Source organism: Penicillium waksmanii (assembly GCF_028829765.1).
Source record: "Penicillium waksmanii strain IBT 27052 chromosome Unknown utg000008l:1.0-5622682.0:1.0-5626561.0, whole genome shotgun sequence".
Lineage (NCBI taxonomy): Eukaryota > Fungi > Ascomycota > Eurotiomycetes > Eurotiales > Aspergillaceae > Penicillium > Penicillium waksmanii.
The window spans coordinates 5299663-5319979 of NW_026643254.1; the positions used below are offsets into that span (position 1 = coordinate 5299663).

General features: G+C 49.6%; 5 protein-coding genes across 5 annotated transcripts; 4 read left to right on the forward strand and 1 right to left on the reverse strand.

Annotated features, from left to right (window-relative positions):
- Window positions 1-1668: 1668 nt before the first annotated feature.
- Window positions 1669-1881, forward strand: N7481_010296 (uncharacterized protein; the record flags this gene model as incomplete). Its single annotated transcript, XM_057269515.1, has 1 exon — window positions 1669-1881. One exon carries the CDS (start codon window positions 1669-1671, stop codon window positions 1879-1881), a length of 213 nt encoding a protein of 70 aa, XP_057120192.1.
- A 1864-nt stretch (window positions 1882-3745) lies between these two features.
- N7481_010297 (uncharacterized protein) lies at window positions 3746-4072 on the forward strand (the record flags this gene model as incomplete). The annotated part of the gene is made up of 2 exons (XM_057269516.1): window positions 3746-3878; window positions 4017-4072. The coding sequence occupies 2 exons, from the start codon at window positions 3746-3748 to the stop codon at window positions 4070-4072; spliced, it is 189 nt and encodes a 62-aa protein (XP_057120193.1).
- A 1123-nt stretch (window positions 4073-5195) lies between these two features.
- On the reverse strand, window positions 5196-5599 carry N7481_010298 (uncharacterized protein; the record flags this gene model as incomplete). Its single annotated transcript, XM_057269517.1, has 2 exons — window positions 5196-5374; window positions 5500-5599. The coding sequence occupies 2 exons, from the start codon at window positions 5597-5599 to the stop codon at window positions 5196-5198; spliced, it is 279 nt and encodes a 92-aa protein (XP_057120194.1).
- A 102-nt stretch (window positions 5600-5701) lies between these two features.
- N7481_010299 (uncharacterized protein) lies at window positions 5702-7015 on the forward strand (the record flags this gene model as incomplete). Its single annotated transcript, XM_057269518.1, has 1 exon — window positions 5702-7015. The coding sequence occupies one exon, from the start codon at window positions 5702-5704 to the stop codon at window positions 7013-7015; it is 1314 nt and encodes a 437-aa protein (XP_057120195.1).
- A 9559-nt stretch (window positions 7016-16574) lies between these two features.
- On the forward strand, window positions 16575-17139 carry N7481_010300 (uncharacterized protein; the record flags this gene model as incomplete). Its single annotated transcript, XM_057269519.1, has 3 exons — window positions 16575-16859; window positions 16924-17049; window positions 17107-17139. The coding sequence occupies 3 exons, from the start codon at window positions 16575-16577 to the stop codon at window positions 17137-17139; spliced, it is 444 nt and encodes a 147-aa protein (XP_057120196.1).
- Between the last annotated feature and the right edge of the window lie 3178 nt (window positions 17140-20317).

Here is a 20317-nt window from a genome sequence, read left to right on the forward strand (position 1 = left end):
AGTTGAGTAACACAATTGTCAGTATGAGGAATTAATGTACTGGCTAGTACTGAACATGTCCGATAGAATCAGATTATCGATTGATTGTTAAGATCGGTTGAACGATCTCAGGGTCTCTATATTCGAACTATGGCGTGTTATGACACCATACTAGGAGCAAATTGGGTGAACGATGAATAAGCCGGTCCCGAAGGGTCTTAGTTGTATTCGACCACTTCTTCAGTTCGTCAACAATCAACGTAGGTTGCCAATTCAAAAACTTTGTTCAAGTGCGCATTATCGATGGTAGACTGGATCCTTGTTTTACTCCAGTTGCTCTTCTATGTGACTCGAGTTTCGTCGCATGCTCTTTGTTGTTAATGCTGTATCTGTTAGCACGGTACACAGCCATAAGGTAATGCCGCTATGGTATCTTCAACCGGTATGTGCAATATATATATCCCCAGACTCGCACTGTTGCGTACATTGTTGGCGGTAAAATAGGAAACATTCCATCGGAGTATCAGCAATAAAAAGCCTGGGTCCTCTGATCCTTTTCAAGTATCGTATTGTGTTCCATTGCTCGGCCTTTCTCTCGTGGCGGGAATACGGGAACCAACATATCCATCTGCGTGACTGGGCAATCTCTCGAGCTCAGAAAAGCAGTAATAAAATCTCAGCTCTCTTGGAATATGCCAATTGGTTTCTATTTCTCAAAACGGAAGTATGTGCCGCTGCGGAGAAGATATTCCCGCTCTGTGTTGCCCCCCCAATTGCCTCAATTGACGCTACATAGTGGGGCGCCAGTAACAAACCTGTATAATAAGTCTTGAAACTACTGATTTTCCTCTGGCCCCGTTCTAGTCAAGATAGACCCTGGTTAGGCCACCTGCTTTGACCACCAAGGAACATCGGGGACGTGCTTCGCCAAGTCAAGGTTTCTAGTCCCCGGTGCCTCAATCCTTGTACGTTCCGCCTCGCAAAAGGGTCAGAGGCGTGATATGGGTGGTTCGGTCTCATTTAACGCCTCAAAATACATTTGTCCTTTTATTAGAGCCAAATCAGGACACAAGCACTTTGGTACTCAGCGGCTACAAATATAGCCTTTGTAGATATATGGATTACCTTATCCTTGTATTGTAGTTACTGTCGGGTGGCTATTAAAGGCTAATATTGGCGAATCTTAACCAACCTTAGAACTATGCGTTTGCGAGATAGACAGGCTGAAAGGGGTCTGCCGTAGGAGATCATAACAGTCTCACCAATAGCGCGTGGTTATGATGCCCCTTTTGTACAACATGCCTACCCCATTAGTCAATGTAGAACAACTCCAGACCAGTTAGAAGGCTTATAATAGCTCGACTCCATGTAGATCTCGCGCTTGGCTGCAAAATCCTTACAACAGTAAAAATGGAAACAGTCTTTTCAGTGTCGATCAGGCGTTCCGCTGTCGCTATATCGTAGTTGCTTACATGATGCGCCAACATTTACACACGAGGTTTGGTAGTACAACATCGGGGCCAAAGCCGACGCCGTGTGATATATGACGCTCATGGAGGATTGTGAGTAGGAGGGAAAAGGTATAAATAGGGCATGTTAACCAGCTCCTAGGATATCACCAGCTCCTAGGATATCATTTCAATATATCAATCAAATTTACATTCTCACTTCGGAAGCTCCCGCGCAATCATGAAGTTCATCTCCGTCTCCCTCGCCATTGTCATCTCCCTCACCTCTTTCGCTGCAGCGTCTCCTGCTCCTGCTCCTGCTCCCGCTGAGATTGTTAAGAGATGTTCGGTTTTACACTGCCGCGATGCCGACCCGTCTACTTGCTGTTCCGATAAGTACGGATACTGCAACACGGATACTGGTGAATGTCACTGTGGAAGGGACTGCATTTAGAAATTAAGGTAAGCTGGTCATATGCTTCCAGATAAAATTGACAGGACTAACCACGCATTCTGAAGCACTACCATTGTTCAAGCTGCGAGGAATTGCCCAACTCGAAACAAATTCCTACAGGCGTATATTTGAAATTGCATGACCTGTTATAATCCTATGTGACGCCTAGATCTGTGAAAGAATGAAATAGCTACACACTTGGGTCAATAGTAAACCTTGTGTGAGATTGAGTTCTTTGAAAGATTTAACATGCTTCTGCTGGCTTCTATACTCACCAGTCAACAAAGTATCACCGGATTGTCTCTTCTTATTTCACTAGAGCGTAGACTATCCGACTACGAAACTAGTTTATTTCAAAATTGCAAGGCAATTAATGACGCTTTGAAGCACTCGGATGTATGAAAACACCTAACAAGCGTTAAACAAACTACCTCGTTCTCAAATTTCCATGTAAATAATTAGGTGCACAGTAATATGATTTACTAATAGGAGAGATACACCATTTCCGTTCAAGAATTGTCAGCGGCCAGCCCTCTTGGTGGATCACATTCATTAGCTGCTAAAATGCCTAGGGCAAGATTCCCAATAGATCAACAGAAGTCCTCCTAATCAATTATTTCACTCAACGCACAGAGCTGCCTGCAAATATCAATCTGTTATTTGAAATCGTTGCCAGTGGCAAAAAAAACGATATTCATAATTAGATACATATGTATCACAAAGAGTCCTTTACTCTCCCGTCTGCTCTTGCCAAATCTCCTTTCTAATGTTTTCAGAAGACCTGGATGTTGGAAAATTACACCAGCACCTGTGTAATTGCAATTGTCAGCCTTATATCACGTAGGCTCAAAGCTTGGAAAAATACCTCAAGTGCAATGACCCAATTCCTAGAAATTGCGCCAAGAATAGCGGCTCCTAGCAATAAAATTCCCATGTTTGATATATGAGCTAAGATAACATTCAGCTTTTTCCGGCCCTGTGTGGCGCCTTTGATTAACCATAGGTATCATGCCACTTCGCTTAGATGATCCAAAAAGAGCAGGAAGGGAATGATGTAATGAATTCCATCTAGCATGAATGTTCCAACGAATGCAATTAATATCTTTGAGACCGTGGAGGTGAAAGCATATACTCGGAATACGACACGCGTTGATCGTTTTATGATTGGATTATTCAGCTGAAATAGGAAGCTTATCCGCCATTCTCACACTGTAACGAGAATCTCGTGTATTCAAGTAGATTTCGCTGTGATAATAGGACCTGAGTCGCGTCAAAAGAGAGTGAAGCAATGGCTTAGGCTTCCGTATTTAAAGGCGCCATTGTTCTTGCCCCTATTACGTCATGGTAACTGATGTGAAACAATTGGACTGCAGTTCTATTCGCCGAGCTAAGCAGATTCACCATTTAACTAGTACCCCACTGGCAGTAACCCACGCCGCTTATCGGGCATCCTGAAATATGAATGACGTCATATGTCCGCAGTTGCAAAGAGGCAATTTTCCCCTCAATCATCGCCAGAGTGTTTCTCTCGCGACCAACAAAACTCTTGATGTGAATGTTTCCGATTACTATATGTAGCACGTTGTACCAGTACCAAACAGATGACCTTCCGCTAACGAGGCGATCTATACGAACCGTGCCCAGGGAGGTCAATCGACTGGTTGTACCGGTCTATATCTGCAAATATGCAAGCCCTGCATCCTCACACAATTACTCGTCTGTAGACGAGTATTGTCATATAGCTTTGATTGACGTATTCTCTGTTTGAGAACTTTGTTGAGGCCGGTTGAAGGACAGACCATAAATACGAAGAAGCTAAAGAATTACACCTTTTACTTTCAGAGATCAAAGCAATCTATCTAACATGTCAAAATTCGTTCACAAGGCTGAAGAGGTTCTGACCGGCAACCACCACGACTCAATCCGCTCATCCGATTGTGAACCTCACAACTTGAACCCAGCTAGTAAGGTCGGACTCCATGAGGAAAATTACCATGGTAGGTGATCGCTCTCAGCGAGATAGGCATTTACTTTGTTTATCAGGAAGCTAACCTAGCTTGCGAAGACTAGCATGGGGGAACTGAAGGCTCACGCGACACTAGCATGACCAAGAAACCTGACCCAAAAATCGACAGTGAAAACGGTAGGAGAGGTTATGCACATCGACTTTAGTTACAGTAACGATGGCTGACTTAGTCAGACTCTCGAGGCACCCGACGCGCGCCTGATTATTACCATCTTGATTCGGCTGATTACTATGGTCATGGCGGACCCACTGGCCTCCACAAATCCTAATATCGCCAACGATCTTGATCCTCTTATTTCAGATAGACACAACCGAGCTCGGCACGAATTTGTCGCGAGCAGTAGTTTGGGCACGTCTACATAGACAAATTCCAGCGCTTCATTGATTTCGGCGCACGTTTCGACTACGGCATAGATAAACTTATATGCCACAAGTTCCTAGGTGCAATAGGCGTGTTTAGGTGCACCTGAAACGCTGAAAGAATATCACTACGCTGGAATTTTCCTACAAGGTTCACATCTCCATACCAATTCCGAGGCTCTTGACATCCAATCCAGCCGTGATGTTCTTTTGTCTCATCCGCTATATGCGGGTCTAGACATCTCTATTGAGAATTCGCACTGGCTAAAATTAAATAGTGAATGAGCTCTCTGGCTTCTTGCCGAGTTTCGGCCCAACTGTCTCAAGATCAGTGGCAATACACTTGACCTGGGACACGCACCAGAGCGGATTTCCTTTGTCAGATTTTGTACTTGTCACGACTGCAGGTGATATGCCACGCCTGCAAATGTCGTCGCACGGCCATGTAAAGACGGGCTCCCAAAGAGTGACGTTTCAAAGGTACTTAAAGTAAGCGTTGTTCTAGACTTCTAGCGTTCCCGAGTCTGTTGTCGATACTACGTCACACCGCACTATGACACAGTAACATCATAACACAGTAACAACATAACATGTCACTCGCCCAAATCAAAAAATTGCAGCCATGGTAAACTCTCAATTTGCAAAGACTTGATATTTCACCAGCTGATGAAGATTATCAAGCCAACGACATGATCTCGGCCTAGTTGCACCGTCGGAGCGAAAACTTCCATGATGTTGCTCCAGGCAACCCAGGTGCCTCGGACGTAGGCAAGAGTAATGGAGCAATTCGCAACTAGGTCGAACGCAGTACTGACCGGTTATTCTTAAATGCCAAAGGTACAAGGGAATTACCGCTTAAGAAGGGTCTAAACCCGTCGGTGCCAGTTGTCATGCTTGTGAAAAGAGGAATTTCAATTTTTCATGCAAATCATGACCAGCCTAAGGCTCTCATGGATGCGGAAACGGCATATGAGTAACCGGCGATGGAGCCATGAGGCGCAAATGAACACTTGAAGGCAGCCAGATCCAGAAGGTCAGCCTGTGAGCCCAGCTGTTTGTCCTCTTGGTCGAGCACTTGCTCGAGCAGCTTTAACTCCTCGATTAGAACTTCGAAATGTTCCGTGGGTGGATATTGGCTTTCTGTTACACCAACCGTACAGTGAGGTATAGGAAATGCGGAGGAGGTGCCTATCCACCACCGGGGCCGCCTGTTGATACATCACCTCGCTTACCTGCTTGCATACGCACAGAGGATCCCCTCAAAAGGAGGAGCTGGATCTTCTTAGGAGGACCAGCGATTAGTCTGAATATCATCATACCCATATCAGGCATATCTCACATTCTTCACTCGTATCCTTGTCGTATCAGGACGCCCTCCGGGGATTGTCCTAACATTCTAATCGCTTCATCTCGGATGCGACCGTCGAGTTGAGAATGCCTTTCACCCGAACCCGTGCCCGGCGTGCATCAGTGGAGGACGAAGTTGATTCCTCGCACGCTCGATCCGTCTCGGCGCAGTCAGATGCCCCAGAGGAACCCGTCATCGCCGTGGCTCCTCCGCCGAAGCGTATCACGAAGCGCGACCTGAACAAGCAACGAGCGGATCTCGCGAATTGGGACCGCTATGTGAAGGCTCAAGAAAAGATACGCGAAAGGCAACAGAAGGTGCTGGATATGCGCGAAGAACAGCAGAGGCAAGAGGCGCGGCTGGCAGCTATGGGCCCTCCTCTCGTGCCTGTGCCCCATGGATCGTCGTCCTGGGACCCATCGTGGTCGCAGGAAGGAGGTACTACACTAATACCACCTGTTCGAGCCCCGTCTCCGCAGCCGACGGAGTTTTCGACAGCCCCAAGCACTATAACCGGGCTTAGAACTCCAAGGAGCGCAGCGTCTTCAACAACCACAAACGATAAAGTGCCACCGCTACCATCTATCTCTCCATTCACTGCCAAGGACCTCGCAGACTGGATGCGATTCAAGAACCAGATGGTGGTGCATTTCCTACGCCATGAGACCTTCTACCAGCTAGACCGAAGAAGGGTCGACGCAGCTGCCGGGCTTCTAGATGAAGAGAGAACGAGCCAGTGGTTAAACTACCGAGAAAACCTCGCACGTGAGAACCTCACCTGGCGAACCTTCGAAGATTGGGCAACCTCTCTTGTAGCAGACCCAGACATGGTAGCGAAGGATAGCGTCGACGAATGGTACCGTACCAAGCAGTACAAGAACCAGAGCGTCACCGAGTACTCCACTAAGCTAGTGCAGCTGGAGAGGCTCATGCGGCCGGAACGCACGCGTGAACAGAAGATTGAGAGGCTAAGGTCAGGCCTTGTTGAGGAAATCAGCGTAGAAGCTCGCAAGTATGTCAACAAGCCAGCAGAAGGCGACGCGTACAATGCGTGGCTGCGTTTCTACGAAAAGATCGAGAAGCAACTCCCGGAAAGGCAGACTGCTATCAAGAAGAAGGAGCACACCTCACATCAGCCTGCCGAGAGGCCTTCAAACCCTCAAGGCCAGCACAAGAATGACCGCCAGCACTCCGTCAAAAAGGGCCGTGGGGGCTTTAAGGGGTCGTCCAACCGACCACCGCGACCAGAGGAAGTACCTAACACGGGCGAAAAGAGGAAGCGCGATGACGCGGAAGACAGGAAGCAGTGCACACATTGCAAGCTAACTGGACACACTGAGGATGTCTGCTACAGGAAGCACGGATTCCCTGCGGACTGGCCTCACAAGTCAAAAAAATAGATGACCTAGCACTGCAAACCGCATCAGTACTAGGTCTCGTCGTCGAACCATGGCGGAACCGTTCCTCTGCCCTCGCATGTGAGATCCTCGTGGCTACACCCGTAGGATGGCAGTGCGTGTGGGCACTAGTCGATTCAGGAGCTCAGAAGAGTTTTGTCAGCCAAGAATGGGCAAAGAAGCAACTGCGCGCCGCGCAGGAAGCACCCAGGCTCGTCACTGCAGTGGACGGCCACCAGATCAAGTCGTACGGAAGCAGGGACATGGAGCTCCAGCCTACCGACGCGTCGGGAGCCATGCGCAACGAAGATGTGACGTGCGAAGCAGTCAACATGCAGGGATATGACATTATCCTGGGCTATGACTGGCTGCAGCACGCCAACCCAGACATCAATTGGGCGCTAGGCACCTGGCTCTGGCGATCTCCATCTTCCCAGCAGAAGGAGGAGAACACCTTCATTGCATTTGTCGATGCCGGCAAGATACGCAAGGAGGTTCGCCGAGGAGGAATGCTTGGCATCTTATGGTGCCAGCCCTGGGGTGATTCCATCCACCTTAATATGATACATGAGGAGGAGAGACACTGCCACTGGAATATGAAGAATTCGAAGACGTTTTTGATTCGGATAATGCTGACAGATTACCAGAACATACCTCGCATGATCATGCTATCGACCTGTTCCCAGGCAAGCAGCCACCACACAGGCCAATCTATTCATTGTCACCCAATGAGTTAGAAGTGCTAAGAAAATACCTGCAGGATAACCTCAATCGAGGTTGGATTCGTCCATCCAAGAGTCCAGCAGGTGCTCCTATCCTCTTCGTACAGAAGAAGGATGGCTCCCTCCGACTATGCGTCGATTACCGAGGGTTGAATGAGGTCACGATCAAAAACAGACACCCGCTACCACTGGTGCAGGAGAGTCTTGATCGCCTCGCAGGCGCGAATATCTACACAAAGCTAGATCTCAGAGACGCCTATCACCGCATCCGTATCAAGGAAGGTGATGAGTGGAAGACCGCGTTTAGGACGCGGTACGGACACTATGAGTACTGCGTGATGCCTTTTGGATTGGCCAATGCACCAGCAACCTTCCAAGCTTACATCAACCGCGCTCTCAGCGACACGCTAGATGTGTTCGTAGTGGTGTATCTGGACGACATACTCATCTATTCAAATGATGAGGAGTCGCACCGGCACCATGTGAGAGAGGTACTATCCAGGCTCAGGCACTACCGGTTATACGTAAAGCGTTCCAAGTGCCTGTTTCATACCACACAAGTGGAATTCCTGGGGTTCATCGTCACACCAAGAGGTGTTGAGATGGACAAGAGCAGAATTGACAGCATCATGAGCTGGCCTGCACCTCAGAGTATTTTTGATGTGCAGCAATTCGTTGGCTTTGCCAATTTCTATAGGCGTTTCATACGGCACTACAGTGTTAAGATAGCTGCATTGAACGACCTCATCAGGGGCCCTGATGCACAGAAGAAGGGGCGGAATAAGAAGCAGGAAGGTTTCATCTTCACTCAAGCGGCCTAAGAGGCATTTGAGGAGACAAAACAATGCTTTAAAGACGCCCCTGTGCTAGCCCACTTTGATCCATCGAGAGATTCACAGCTAGACAGACGCATCAGGGTATGCTATCTCTGGAATCTACTCACAAAAGCAAGACGATGGCCAGTGGCACCCAGTCGCTTTCTATTCAAGAAAGTTGATCTCCGCGGAGACGCGCTATGAGACTCATGACCTGGAGATGCTAGCTATCGTCAACGCTTTCAAGACGTGGCGCCACTACCTAGAAGGGACGCAGAAGCCCGTGGTAGTATGGTCAGACCATGCAAACCTGAGGACATTCATGAGCACCAAGGAGCTATCGAAGCGGCAAGCACGTTGGGCCGAGCGCCTCGCTGCCTTTGATTTCGTTATCCTCCACAAACCAGGTCTCAAGAACCCCGCGGACGCGCCTAGCAGAAGGCCAGACTATGCCCGCGATGCGCCCTCGCATCAGGTCGACCCATACCAGCAGAAGCTATTTGAGAAGCTGAGAGCCAGCCTCAAACAGGGACCACTCGCAGACGATGACCCTGAAGCGCCTACAATGGCTGCTACCCTAATGCAAGGCCAGGAGTGCCAAGCTGTTGGTGGTATCGATAGCCTAGAGCTTCTATCCACCCGAGCAAGGGCCAGACAGGCCCTAGCAGGAGAGACGACGCTGAATGCCACGTCTACCGCCTCTATGGTTGAATACATCCGCGGAATGCAAGCTCAAGACCCGCAGCTGCAGCAGATTAACCACAAGATAGGGGCAACAGGCGGTGCAGGACGCTTGGGAGGCACTCCCTGGAGCAGGTCAGAAGAGGGACTACTACGGTTTGACGGCAGGGTTTTCATCCCCCGTGAGCCAGCCCTTATTGCTGAGATCCTAAAGGTGCACCATGATGACCCGTACGCGGGCCACTACAGGGAGAAGCGCACATATGAAGCTATCCGGAGCAAGTATCACTGGGATGGTATGCGCCCACAGATCCAGGAGTATGTGAGGCAGTGCCACACCTGCCAGCTCGATGCGGTGCATCGACACAAGCCATACGGCTTACTGGAACCACTGCCGGTGCCTCAGCAGCCATGGCAGTGGATGAGCGTCGACTTCATCACCGGCCTGCCATCATCCAAGTGGGATGGAAAGACCTACAATGCCATTATGGTCGTGGTCGACCTCTTCACAAAGCACTCATTGTATGTGCCTACCACCAAGGAGCTAGACGCCGCAGGCCTAGCAGACCTATTCTACGAGAAGGTCATGACCCATTACGGTATGCCTGAGAATCTCGTCAGTGACAGAGGAACCCTGTTCACGAGCGAATTCTGGTCATCCTTCTGCCACCAGCTGGGCACTCGTCGTCGCCTATCAACTGCCTACCATCCACAGACAGATGGGCAGACAGAGCGGCAGAACCAGACGCTGGAGTATTACCTGCGACACTACGTGTGCTGGAGGCAGAACGACTGGGCAAAGTGGCTGCCCCTCGCACAATTCGTATATAATACGACGACCCACAGTGCCTTGGGCATCTCACCTGCTGAAGCTCTCTATGGCGCACGACCGGAGCTACGTACCTCCGTGAACAATCCTTCCATGCCTGTTCATGCAGATGCGAAACACCGCACCACAGCTATTCAAAGCCTCCGCAGAGAGCTGGAGCACCGTCTCCAACGCTCAAAAGAGAATATGAAGAAGGCATATGACCGCAAGCATCAAGAGATGACGTTCCGCATCGGAGATTGGGTAATGGCTGATAACAGGCACATGGATCGGGACCGCCCGAACGAGAAGCTTGACCACAAGCGTGTGGGACCCTTCCAGATCGCCGGCCTAGCTGGTAAACAGGCTTATAAGCTCATCATGACACCCCGCTACCGCAATGTCCATCCGACCCAGCACGTCTCGCGTCTTGAACCGTACCAAGGTCCTCCCGTACGGGATGAGCACCCTGACCCTGTGATGGTTGACGGTGCTCCTGAGTTCTACGTGGAGCGTATCTTGGAGGCAAAGCGGTGGGGCCGAGGAGTACGATATCTGGTCAAATGGAAGGGTTACGGCGACAGCGAGAATACCTGGGAGCCACGCTCTAACATGGAGGATACAGAAGCACTGGAGATATTCGAAGGGCAACAGGGACAGTTAAATGCGAAGAAACCAAGAACCGAAACTGCAAAAACCCCCAAAGGGCCACGAGGACGGCCTAGAAAGGATGGTGTACTGCCAAAAAGTGCACCAAAGCGACGTCGGGGACGTCCACGCAAGCACCCAAAGCCACCGGTATAGGCTCATCCATCTTTCATCTATCATCCAACTACCAAGCACTTCGGGTCGCAGCGCTACGAAGAAGGGTGATAATGTTACACCAACCGTACAGTGAGGCATAGGAAATGCGGAGGAGGTGCCTATCCACCACCGGGGCCGCCTGTTGATACATCACCTCGCTTACCTGCTTGCATACGCACAGAGGATCCCCTCAAAAGGAGGAGCTGGATCTTCTTAGGAGGACCAGCGATTAGTCTGAATATCATCATACCCATATCAGGCATATCTCACATTCTTCACTCGTATCCTTATCGTATCAGGACGCCCTCCGGGGATTGTCCTAACACCTATACGTCTTATCCTTTCTCCTGTCCGCTGTATTGACAGGGCTTTTCTGGAGCGAGAAGAAATCGATATGGATTCAAATTCTCCTTGGAATTCTTTCAACAATTCCTTCTATGCAAAATGTTCGTTATAGCTTGAGAAAGCCAGTTCTACGCTAATTCTGGCCTAGTTTCTCCGCATCGACCTCCAGCAGCTCAATAATCCATTCATAAATCGATCGACACGTGTCGTATTCAGAATCTATGCTTTGACATCAACGGCCTTGAAGATAGTATTCACATTTATTGGAATATTCATGCTGGGTGATATGTTGTGATATGAGGCTGGTGCAGATCAGGAACCAAGCCGAACCATCGGAATTAATCCCGAAGTATGTATACGAAGAACTAAGTTGATTGGAAATCAACTTGATCTTCTTGTTGTATATATAGCCTCATGTTCCCTCTGAACGTACATATAACTTAACACAATTTATACCTCTGAACTACAACAGGTTATGAGCCCGGCAGCAACTCTCGGATGCCGTCTCTACTCATCTGAGAATCATCTTGATTACTATATATCTACCCCGCTTTCACAACCATCACTATGTCTGCTCTGGTTCACGACTCGCCCGATCGAGCCGTCACGGCCATCGAGCCTCTAACAGGAAGCGACAACTTTGCGACCTGGAAACGTCTCATGACCTCCTACCTCAAAGCGAGGCAGGTCTGGGATGTCGTGTCGGGCGACCTTGAGCGTCCTGTCTGCTCATTCAAGTACGCCAAACCGATTACGGCGGACATCCACTCGTTAGTGGAACCGCACCTCAACGGGGCGGTGAGGCAACGCGCGATTGAGGCGCGCCTCGAAGTGGAGGTCCAGGCATTCGAGCGCCATCGTGAATGGTCGCGCCGCGAGGCCGAAGCCTACCACACCATCTTCCGGTATCTGTCCCCCCATATCAGTATCCATGTCGCGGGGCTGGAGACATCCCGCGACCTCTGGAATGATCTCGAAGAACGCTACCGGCGGATGGAACTCGCCACGTTCTGCGAGCTGTTCGCCCAGCTGCGCGAGACCACCGGCGAGCGCTGCGGCAGTGCACGTGAATTCGTCGATCGTGTACGGATGCTAGTCCATCGATTGAATGCGATCGCCCCTGGATCCATCGGCGACAAAGCGCACATTGCAATCCTACTGACGCAGATCGGACCGGAATACATCCTGATTGTGGATGCGATCCAAAATGACAAGGATCCTGTCAACCCGGCAAATATTGGCAACCGTCTAGCAAATGCTGAGCAGACGGTGCAGCGAAAGGACGCCGCAACGTTCCCGCAAAGAGTGTCTGGTGGAACGAGTAACCCTTCGATCAATACGGTGCAGAAGAACACCAAGAAATGCAATTACTGCAGAAAGCGCGGCCATGTAGTCGCGGACTGCTGGAAGAAACAGCGTGAACTACAGCAACCGCCCAGGGACCATGCCCTGAAGGCTGAACGGAGTGCTTCCGGCTCACCAAGAAACAATTTACAAAATATACCATCAAGCCAGATGGGAGATCGGCAGGGCCCGCCGACTTCCAAGAGACCGCGGATCAATATCGTGAGGGCGAGGGTGACGACTCTCTATACCCACGCACCGTCACTCCGGTGGATCCTGGACTCGGCCGCCACTAGCCACATCTGCTGGGACCGGAGCTGCTTCAGCAGTCTTCGGCCTCATCGCGAGATGTTGGACACGGCGGGCGATCCAGTGGAAGCCGAAGGGATTGGTACGGTGAAACTCACGCTCCGGGGGAAGTTCAACCAACCCCTGGTGTTAAAGAATGTGTACTTCGCGCCACGCGTTGGGATGAACCTGATCAGCGTGCCGAAGCTGTTACGAGACCGCTATTCGGTGGTGGCGCACCCGCAGAACGTCTTTGTGCAACGCCGAGGACGGACGGTGGGGACCGCCTACCATGCGGAGGAGGATCTACTGATCCTGCGGTGCCAAGTGAGCAAGAGATTCCGAGAGCGAGTCCAACTGGCGAGGGCGCCGGCGACCGATGACCATGCAGATTCCCTGGAACCGCAGGCGGTGGCCATGGACGTCGACGACCCTCAGGAGTCAAGTGACGTAGAATGTACAGCGTCAACCTCTGAACTCGGTGGTGAAGCTGTGATACTCGAAGCAGATGCGAGCACAGGAGTGGACCAGGCCTCCGAAGCGTTGTGGCACGCTCGGATGGGACATCTGAACCGGGGCGACTTGAGGATGGTCCTCCGGCAGACCGGCACTCCGTACCGACCGCTGACGCCAGCGCAGCTGCTGGCAACGCCGCAGTGCGCGGCGTGTATGTCGGGTAAGCAGCATCAGAAGAGAAACTCCCGTGCACGACGGCCACGTCTGCACTCAACGAGAATTTTCGAATTGATCCATTCGGACATCATGGAGATGCCGATGGCCAAAGATGGCTCTAGGTACGTGATCACCTTTACTGACGATTATTCTCGTGGCTCGTGGGCCTATGCCATGAGATGGAAGCATGAAGCGCTCCAGAAGTTCCGACAATTTGAGGCCTGGGTGCACCGACAGTTCGGCGCCCAGATCAAGAGGTTCCTCACCGACAATGGAAGAGAATACCTGCCGATCGGAACACACCTCGAAAGCCAGGGAGTTGAGTTCGACACCTCGCCGCCATACTGCAAAGGGCAGAATGGACTGGCGGAACGCACCAACCGCACTATCCGGGAGCGGATCAACACGCTCCTGTCCGATGCGAACCTTCCTCCTTCCTGGTGGATCGAGCTTGTAGACACCGTGGTCTACTTGAAACTGCGTGCTCCAGCTTCGATCTTACAGAAAAAGACGCCCTTTGAAATTCTTTATGGGAAGCTACCCTCGCTCTTGCATCTGCGACGGATCGGCTCCCGCGCATGGGTCTTCATCCCAAAAGAGCATCGTGCAAAACTTGGACCGAGGTCATCCGAGTGCCGACTGCTAGGCTACTGCGAGCCGAACCAGTACAAGCTCTATGAAATTCATTCTGGAAAGACTGTATTTTCCCGTGATGTCGAGTTCGATGAGAGGACCCCAGTGGCGCCACTCATCGAGGGGGAAATAGGCAACGACCTCCCGGACAACGCTCCTCCATCACCGGTCTTTCCATCAATGCCAAATTCAGCCAGCGGGCTACCAACACCACCTGTATCGCCATTACCTCCGTCGAGTGAGCGAGAGAAAACGCCATCTGAGCGTGAAGAAGAGACACCTCCAGTGGTTAATCCAAGCCAACAAGGAACCGACCTGACATCGGATCTTGGGTATTCAATCTATGGTCGCAGACGAAGACCGTCACGGCGTCTCCTGGAATCACTAGGTAAGGTATACTCTGCAGGTGCCTTGAATACCACAACGGCCCAATCGGTCGACCCGGCGACCTTTGGCGAAGCTGTGTCTGGCCCAAACCAGCTCGAATGGTGGGCTGCTATCCAGAAAGAATATGCGTCGCTTCTCGAACACGGAACATGGGAAAATATCCGGCGAGAGGACGTACCGGCCAAAGATCATGTGATTGGCTGCAGATGGGTCTTCAAAACCAAGGCCAACGGAACACGCAAAGCGCGATTGGTCATTAAAGGCTACCGGCAGAAACATGGCATCGACTATCACGAAACGTTTGCTGCGGTGTCGCGTATGGACTCCGTTCGCTGCATTGTTGCCAGTGCCGTGCTGCGCGGATGGAAACTCCACCAATTCGATGCGGTCACCGCATTCCTTCATGGAGACATCGATTCGTCTATCTATATGGAACTTCCCGAAGGCTTCGAAGAGCCAGGATATGTGTGTCGGCTGCGCCGCTCGCTATACGGCCTGAAGCAAGCCCCGCGGATTTGGTACCAATGCGTCCACCGCGTCCTGGCTTCTCATGGCTTCACCATGGCCCAATCGGACAACTGCGTATTCCATAAACCGGATTGTGTTGTTTGTGTTTATGTCGATGACTTCCTTGTTACTGCGTCAGACCCGCACGAAATAAAACAAGTGCAACAAGCATTGCAAACAGAGTTCCAATTGAACGACCTGGGCACCCCGCGATCGTTCCTCGGAATCCAGTTCGACTATCACGTTGACGGTTCCGTGTCTATTCACCAACACCAGTATATCCAGAAGGTGCTCTCCGACTTTGGCATGAAGACTTGTCAGCCGAAGTCTACGCCGATGAATCCCAAGCAAATCCTGAATCATCGTCCAGAGGTGGAACCTCCAGACGAGGAAGCAAAAGCTCGGTATGTAACCGCCATCGGTTCGTTAATGTATCTGATGATTGGCACGCGACCGGATATTGCATTTGCGCTGGGCATGTTGAGTCGCTTCACGTCCCAACCGCAATCGCATCACCAAGTCGCTCTGCAGCGATTGCTTCGCTACATCAAAGCCACGCAATCGCATCGCATTACCTACCGCAGTGGGCAGCTAATCGGGTACACGGACGCCGACTTCGGGGGCTCCGTCGTCACTGACGGTGCATACTCCACGTCTGGCTATGTGTTCCAACTTGCAGGCGCACCGGTTTCCTGGTCGTCCAAGAGACAGGGGAAGTGGCCACGTCTACGACACATGCCGAATACATAGGACAGTACAATGCTATTCTGCATCTGCAGTGGCTCCGCACCTTTCTGGCTGAAACGCAACTGTATCGGTCTCCGGTGACTAACATCATGGCTGACAACCAGTCCGCCATTGCTCTCTCTCGAAACCCCGAGTTCCATAAGAGAACGAAGCACTTCAATGTGAAATTTCACTATCAGCGAGCCGTGCTGGATACAGGCGAGATTGAGCTTCAATATATTCCAACTGGGGAACAGGCTGCGGATGGTCTCACCAAGCCATTGGGACCTACGGCCTTTGCCAAGTTTTGTAGTCTCCTGGGAGTCGATGCTCCAGAGATTTCGAGACAAAACGCGTGACAGCGCTGGCGCTCTTTCCACTTTATTTTCCCACGAAGGTTTTTGAGTGGTTTTACCGAGGCCTGACTGCTCTGCGCAATTCCAGAATCGCCCTGCCAGCAAAGCGATCCTGAAGGGGAATGTTGTGATATGAGGCTGGTGCAGATCAGGAACCAAGCCGAACCATCGGAATTAATCCCGAAGTATGTATACGAAGAACTAAGTTGATTGGAAATCAACTTGATCTTCTTGTTGTATATATAGCCTCATGTTCCCTCTGAACGTACATATAACTTAACACAATTTATACCTCTGAACTACAACAGTGTCAGCTGTGCTCTACTTGGTTCAAGACCCGATCCATTTCAAACGTGTCCCATCCACCTCACATCCCAGCACCAAAAGCTTTTGCATCACTGTTTGTATTAGAGGTTGATGAGTTGAAGATAGAAACGGACTCACTGATTCTTAGGGATATGCACTCACGCCGCTATGATGTTCGACGAACTGGATGCCACTTCGTTCAATCCGATGAGGGAAGTTTGGTTTCCCCTGGACCTCTCAAACGCTTCATCCTTCAATTGCATCATGGCTCATTCTGCCGCCCACCTAGCTCACCTTTATGCCGGGTCTCCTCCCTATCGCGGTACAAATTCATCTGATGCTTTGAAGTACAAAACTGAGGCAGTAAGAATACTGCACTCTTGGATGATTGATCCTAAGAAAGAGTTAAACGATGACGCTTTTGCTGCAGTCGTTCGCCTTCTTACATTTGAGGTACACCTCTCAGTGAAGGTCACTCACTTACTCTGTCAGACAGTTCTAACCATAATACAATTAGAGATATTGGGGCAATGATACTGAATGGGAAATTCATCGCAAAGGCCTACAAAAAATGATTATAGCCAAAGGAGGGGTTCATGAACTACATGGAAATTGGCGGTTGGAGCTTGTCGTCTATCTGTGGGTGATATTCCCATTTTTCGCTTCGTCTGTCCGAATGACAGATTTAACATTCTACTAGCGTTTCTTTGATGTCAAGGCCTTCCTGGCTTGAGCCTACAAATAAACTCGAGGAAATATCTAGTCCTCTTTCCAGATTTCCCCTCGCCCAGGGGGCACTACCATCCCTCGATATTCAAAAAGTTCGTTGTCTTTGGCTGATATCTTTTATCCAGGACATGCGAACCTTCATGGGATATTACCATGGAGCCAGATTGACCCCCTTCCACTCGATTCATACTGCAATCAAATTTCTCCATGATAAATATCAGCTCTTGGTTGAATACTCGCATCTTGGTCCTAATATATCCGGTCTCGAGTACGAGATCCTGACGTGTCTATTCACGCTCAGTATTATTCTTCAGGAGGCGATATCCCTTTCATGCATGGACTCCCCTTACATGGGCGGCGCACCAAAAGTGCTCGCTGTGTTGGAGACGACATTAAAAGAGTCTCAAAATGCATGGTTTCTTTCCCCTCACACACTGCAATCAATTTTATACCAGACTTTGACCGGGCTCTTTGGCAATGGGGATACCAAGATCACTTACATCGTGGAAATGGTGAAAGTTTTGGAAACATTCAGCTTGGAGGCACGCCAGGGGGTGGAAAAGTGCCTTTTGAATTTGTTATACTCTTCAGGGAAACAGGAGGGTAATATTCGGATTGATGATGGATGGACACCTGACTCGCTGCTGTCCTCTATGCATGGGCATTAGGGATCGCAATTTCTAGAACACATTCATGCAGTGCAGAATTTCAAATTCGATTCTTGACCCATTTCTCGTTTTTTTAACCAGGAACAAGATGATTCGTTCTCCTCTATCCTACCAGGGCGTGTCTTTGGTAGGGCTGACATCGTCTTACGTTGGCCGATCAGAACATACATTTAGGTTTTCAATACTAGCCTTACTATGACTCCCACAGGCTCAGAGTAATCGCTAAATCGATCCACGAGGGATATCACAGATGATAGCACTGCTTCAAACCGCCATTTATTCATGCCTTCACGTCTTGGCCTCGGGATACTTTGGAAAACTTTACTTTTCTCGGTGCTTTTTGGCACCCTCCATACTAATTTTGTGACGATGCAGACATTCCGTCTGTCGCTGTAAGGAGGTACTTTCTTTTACTTCCAACATGGCTGCTCAATATCAATGACCCTTTGCTCAGAGCAAGTCCTTGAAGGTCTGCAGTTTCAGTGAAATTGTGAGAATATAGTCTAAAAATGGGCAGGATTCGAACTTCACGGCATGACCTGATCGATAAGCACCCATTTCTATTCGTATCTTGATGTACAGGGCCTATAATTAACATTGTTTCATCCTCGGGTCCAGGTAGCCGAGGCAAGATATCTTCTTGTTTTTGGGCCCGGTGGCACATTAACGCTTTCTCTGCCTTCTCAGGGATAGCTTTAGTGAGGTTGCCCCACTTTAGTCTACACCGTTGCTATTGAAGGCTACATTCCCCTAAAACTGCCTCACCAGGAGCAGTTGCTTGCCACTATAGCTAGTTTGTCATTCAACACGCAGCCAAGGTTCGAATTTGCGTTTCACATCCTTCCTCTACGGCAAGAGCACAAATTAGCCTCGACAATATGATGCGCCCCCTTTCCATTCCGTTCAATCAGTTCAGCAGTGCTAGGCTAGCCCGCTCGACTCTGCTTAGCCCCAAACCCACGTTAGCGAAGCCATGGTTCCGACAGACAGCGCCAGCTGGCCAATACAGGTACAAAGGGTCAAAGCTAGGCGCCTTTGAGTTCACGTAACGAAGTCCGCCCACAAACGGAGACCTCGTGCCGACCTTCAAGATGAAAATAATCTCGATCATAACCGTGATCCACCCCCATTTTGAGGTTAGCCCGTTCGTCGATATTTACCCGGCTATCTTTGCTTTGCTTACCCGTGTTCTCTAAAGGACCCCTCTCTCAACAGTTGCAGCCGCATTTCGAACTCGACTTTGTTTGCATGTTTGGTAGCGCACTGAGTGGCATTCCAAGACTCTCAAGAAGGGCGACCAGTTTACTGTGGCTATTGACCTGGTTCGTTCGATTTCTGAGCCTGGTAATATAATCCTGAACAATGCGGCCCCTCTTGCAGAACCTAAATTTAACCCGAACCCTTTTGCCTACGACCTCGATGTCATGGCTATGTGCGAAAGAATCAGGCTTAGCTACGATTTTATCACCCAAGGTGAGGGATTCAAGGATATTGCAATGGATGAGTACCCATGGAAAATATCTTTTGCATTCGGATAAGGAAATGAAGAGGGCTTTATTGGGTCGCTGCCAGACCACCTTCCACTCTCATGGCACTGGGTGTTTGTCAAAGAATATCAATCAATGCGTCGTGTATCCGAAGATGAAACCCCACAGCATCCAAATTTGTGTGCCGCATGCCTCGGTGATGCCTGTTATCCCCGACTGTGGTATCCAAAACTCGGTTTGTATGGTGGGTGAAAATGGTGCTAATATGATCAAGCTTGATCATAGGGATCTCTTCAAGTGGTGATCCTCATTGTCTCCTCGCTTTCAGTTGCTCGTAGACAAGCATTAAGAAGCCAGATATATTATATGCTGAGTGTTCATGTCCCAATATTCATGTTTGTCGCTGGTCAAATCTACAGTAATGGATGCTCCTTTTCTGTTTCTATTGGATTATCATCCAGGATCAGTCCTTGCCATTCTTCTTCAAGACGAGTATGCCAACGTCTGACGTATCATATTAGGATAGATCCATCATTCCGAAGTAACAGAGGTTGTTTCCAAGTCCCGCATGTTAGATTCAAATATCTTCTTGTGTCTTTTAACGTCGAATTGTAAGCCGCTGCACATCATCACTATATTATTCTGTCTTTACGGGCTTGTTTGCTTGAAATAGTTCCCATATACCCGAGCCTGAAAAGCTTAGTGAGAGTTTCCCTAAAGTAATGCAAATGTATACGAATAAGCTAAGCTACGATTTTATTCGAATAGATTGCAAAATTATAAGCGTCAGTGAGTTTTCAGGAAAAGAAATACAAATCAATTAGGTTAACTTTCTGGCGAAACGACAATTTGCACGAAATGCCTCTCAGACGCGAAGACACACCCAGCACTCCCATCTTACTAAGAGGCGGCAGCTGATGTATCCAGCTGATGTATCCAGCTGATTTATCCTACTTGAATAGTCTTAAGCTATTCTGATAAGCCACCTAGATATAGGATATAGGTTTCCTGATGGCCATCGCAGGGA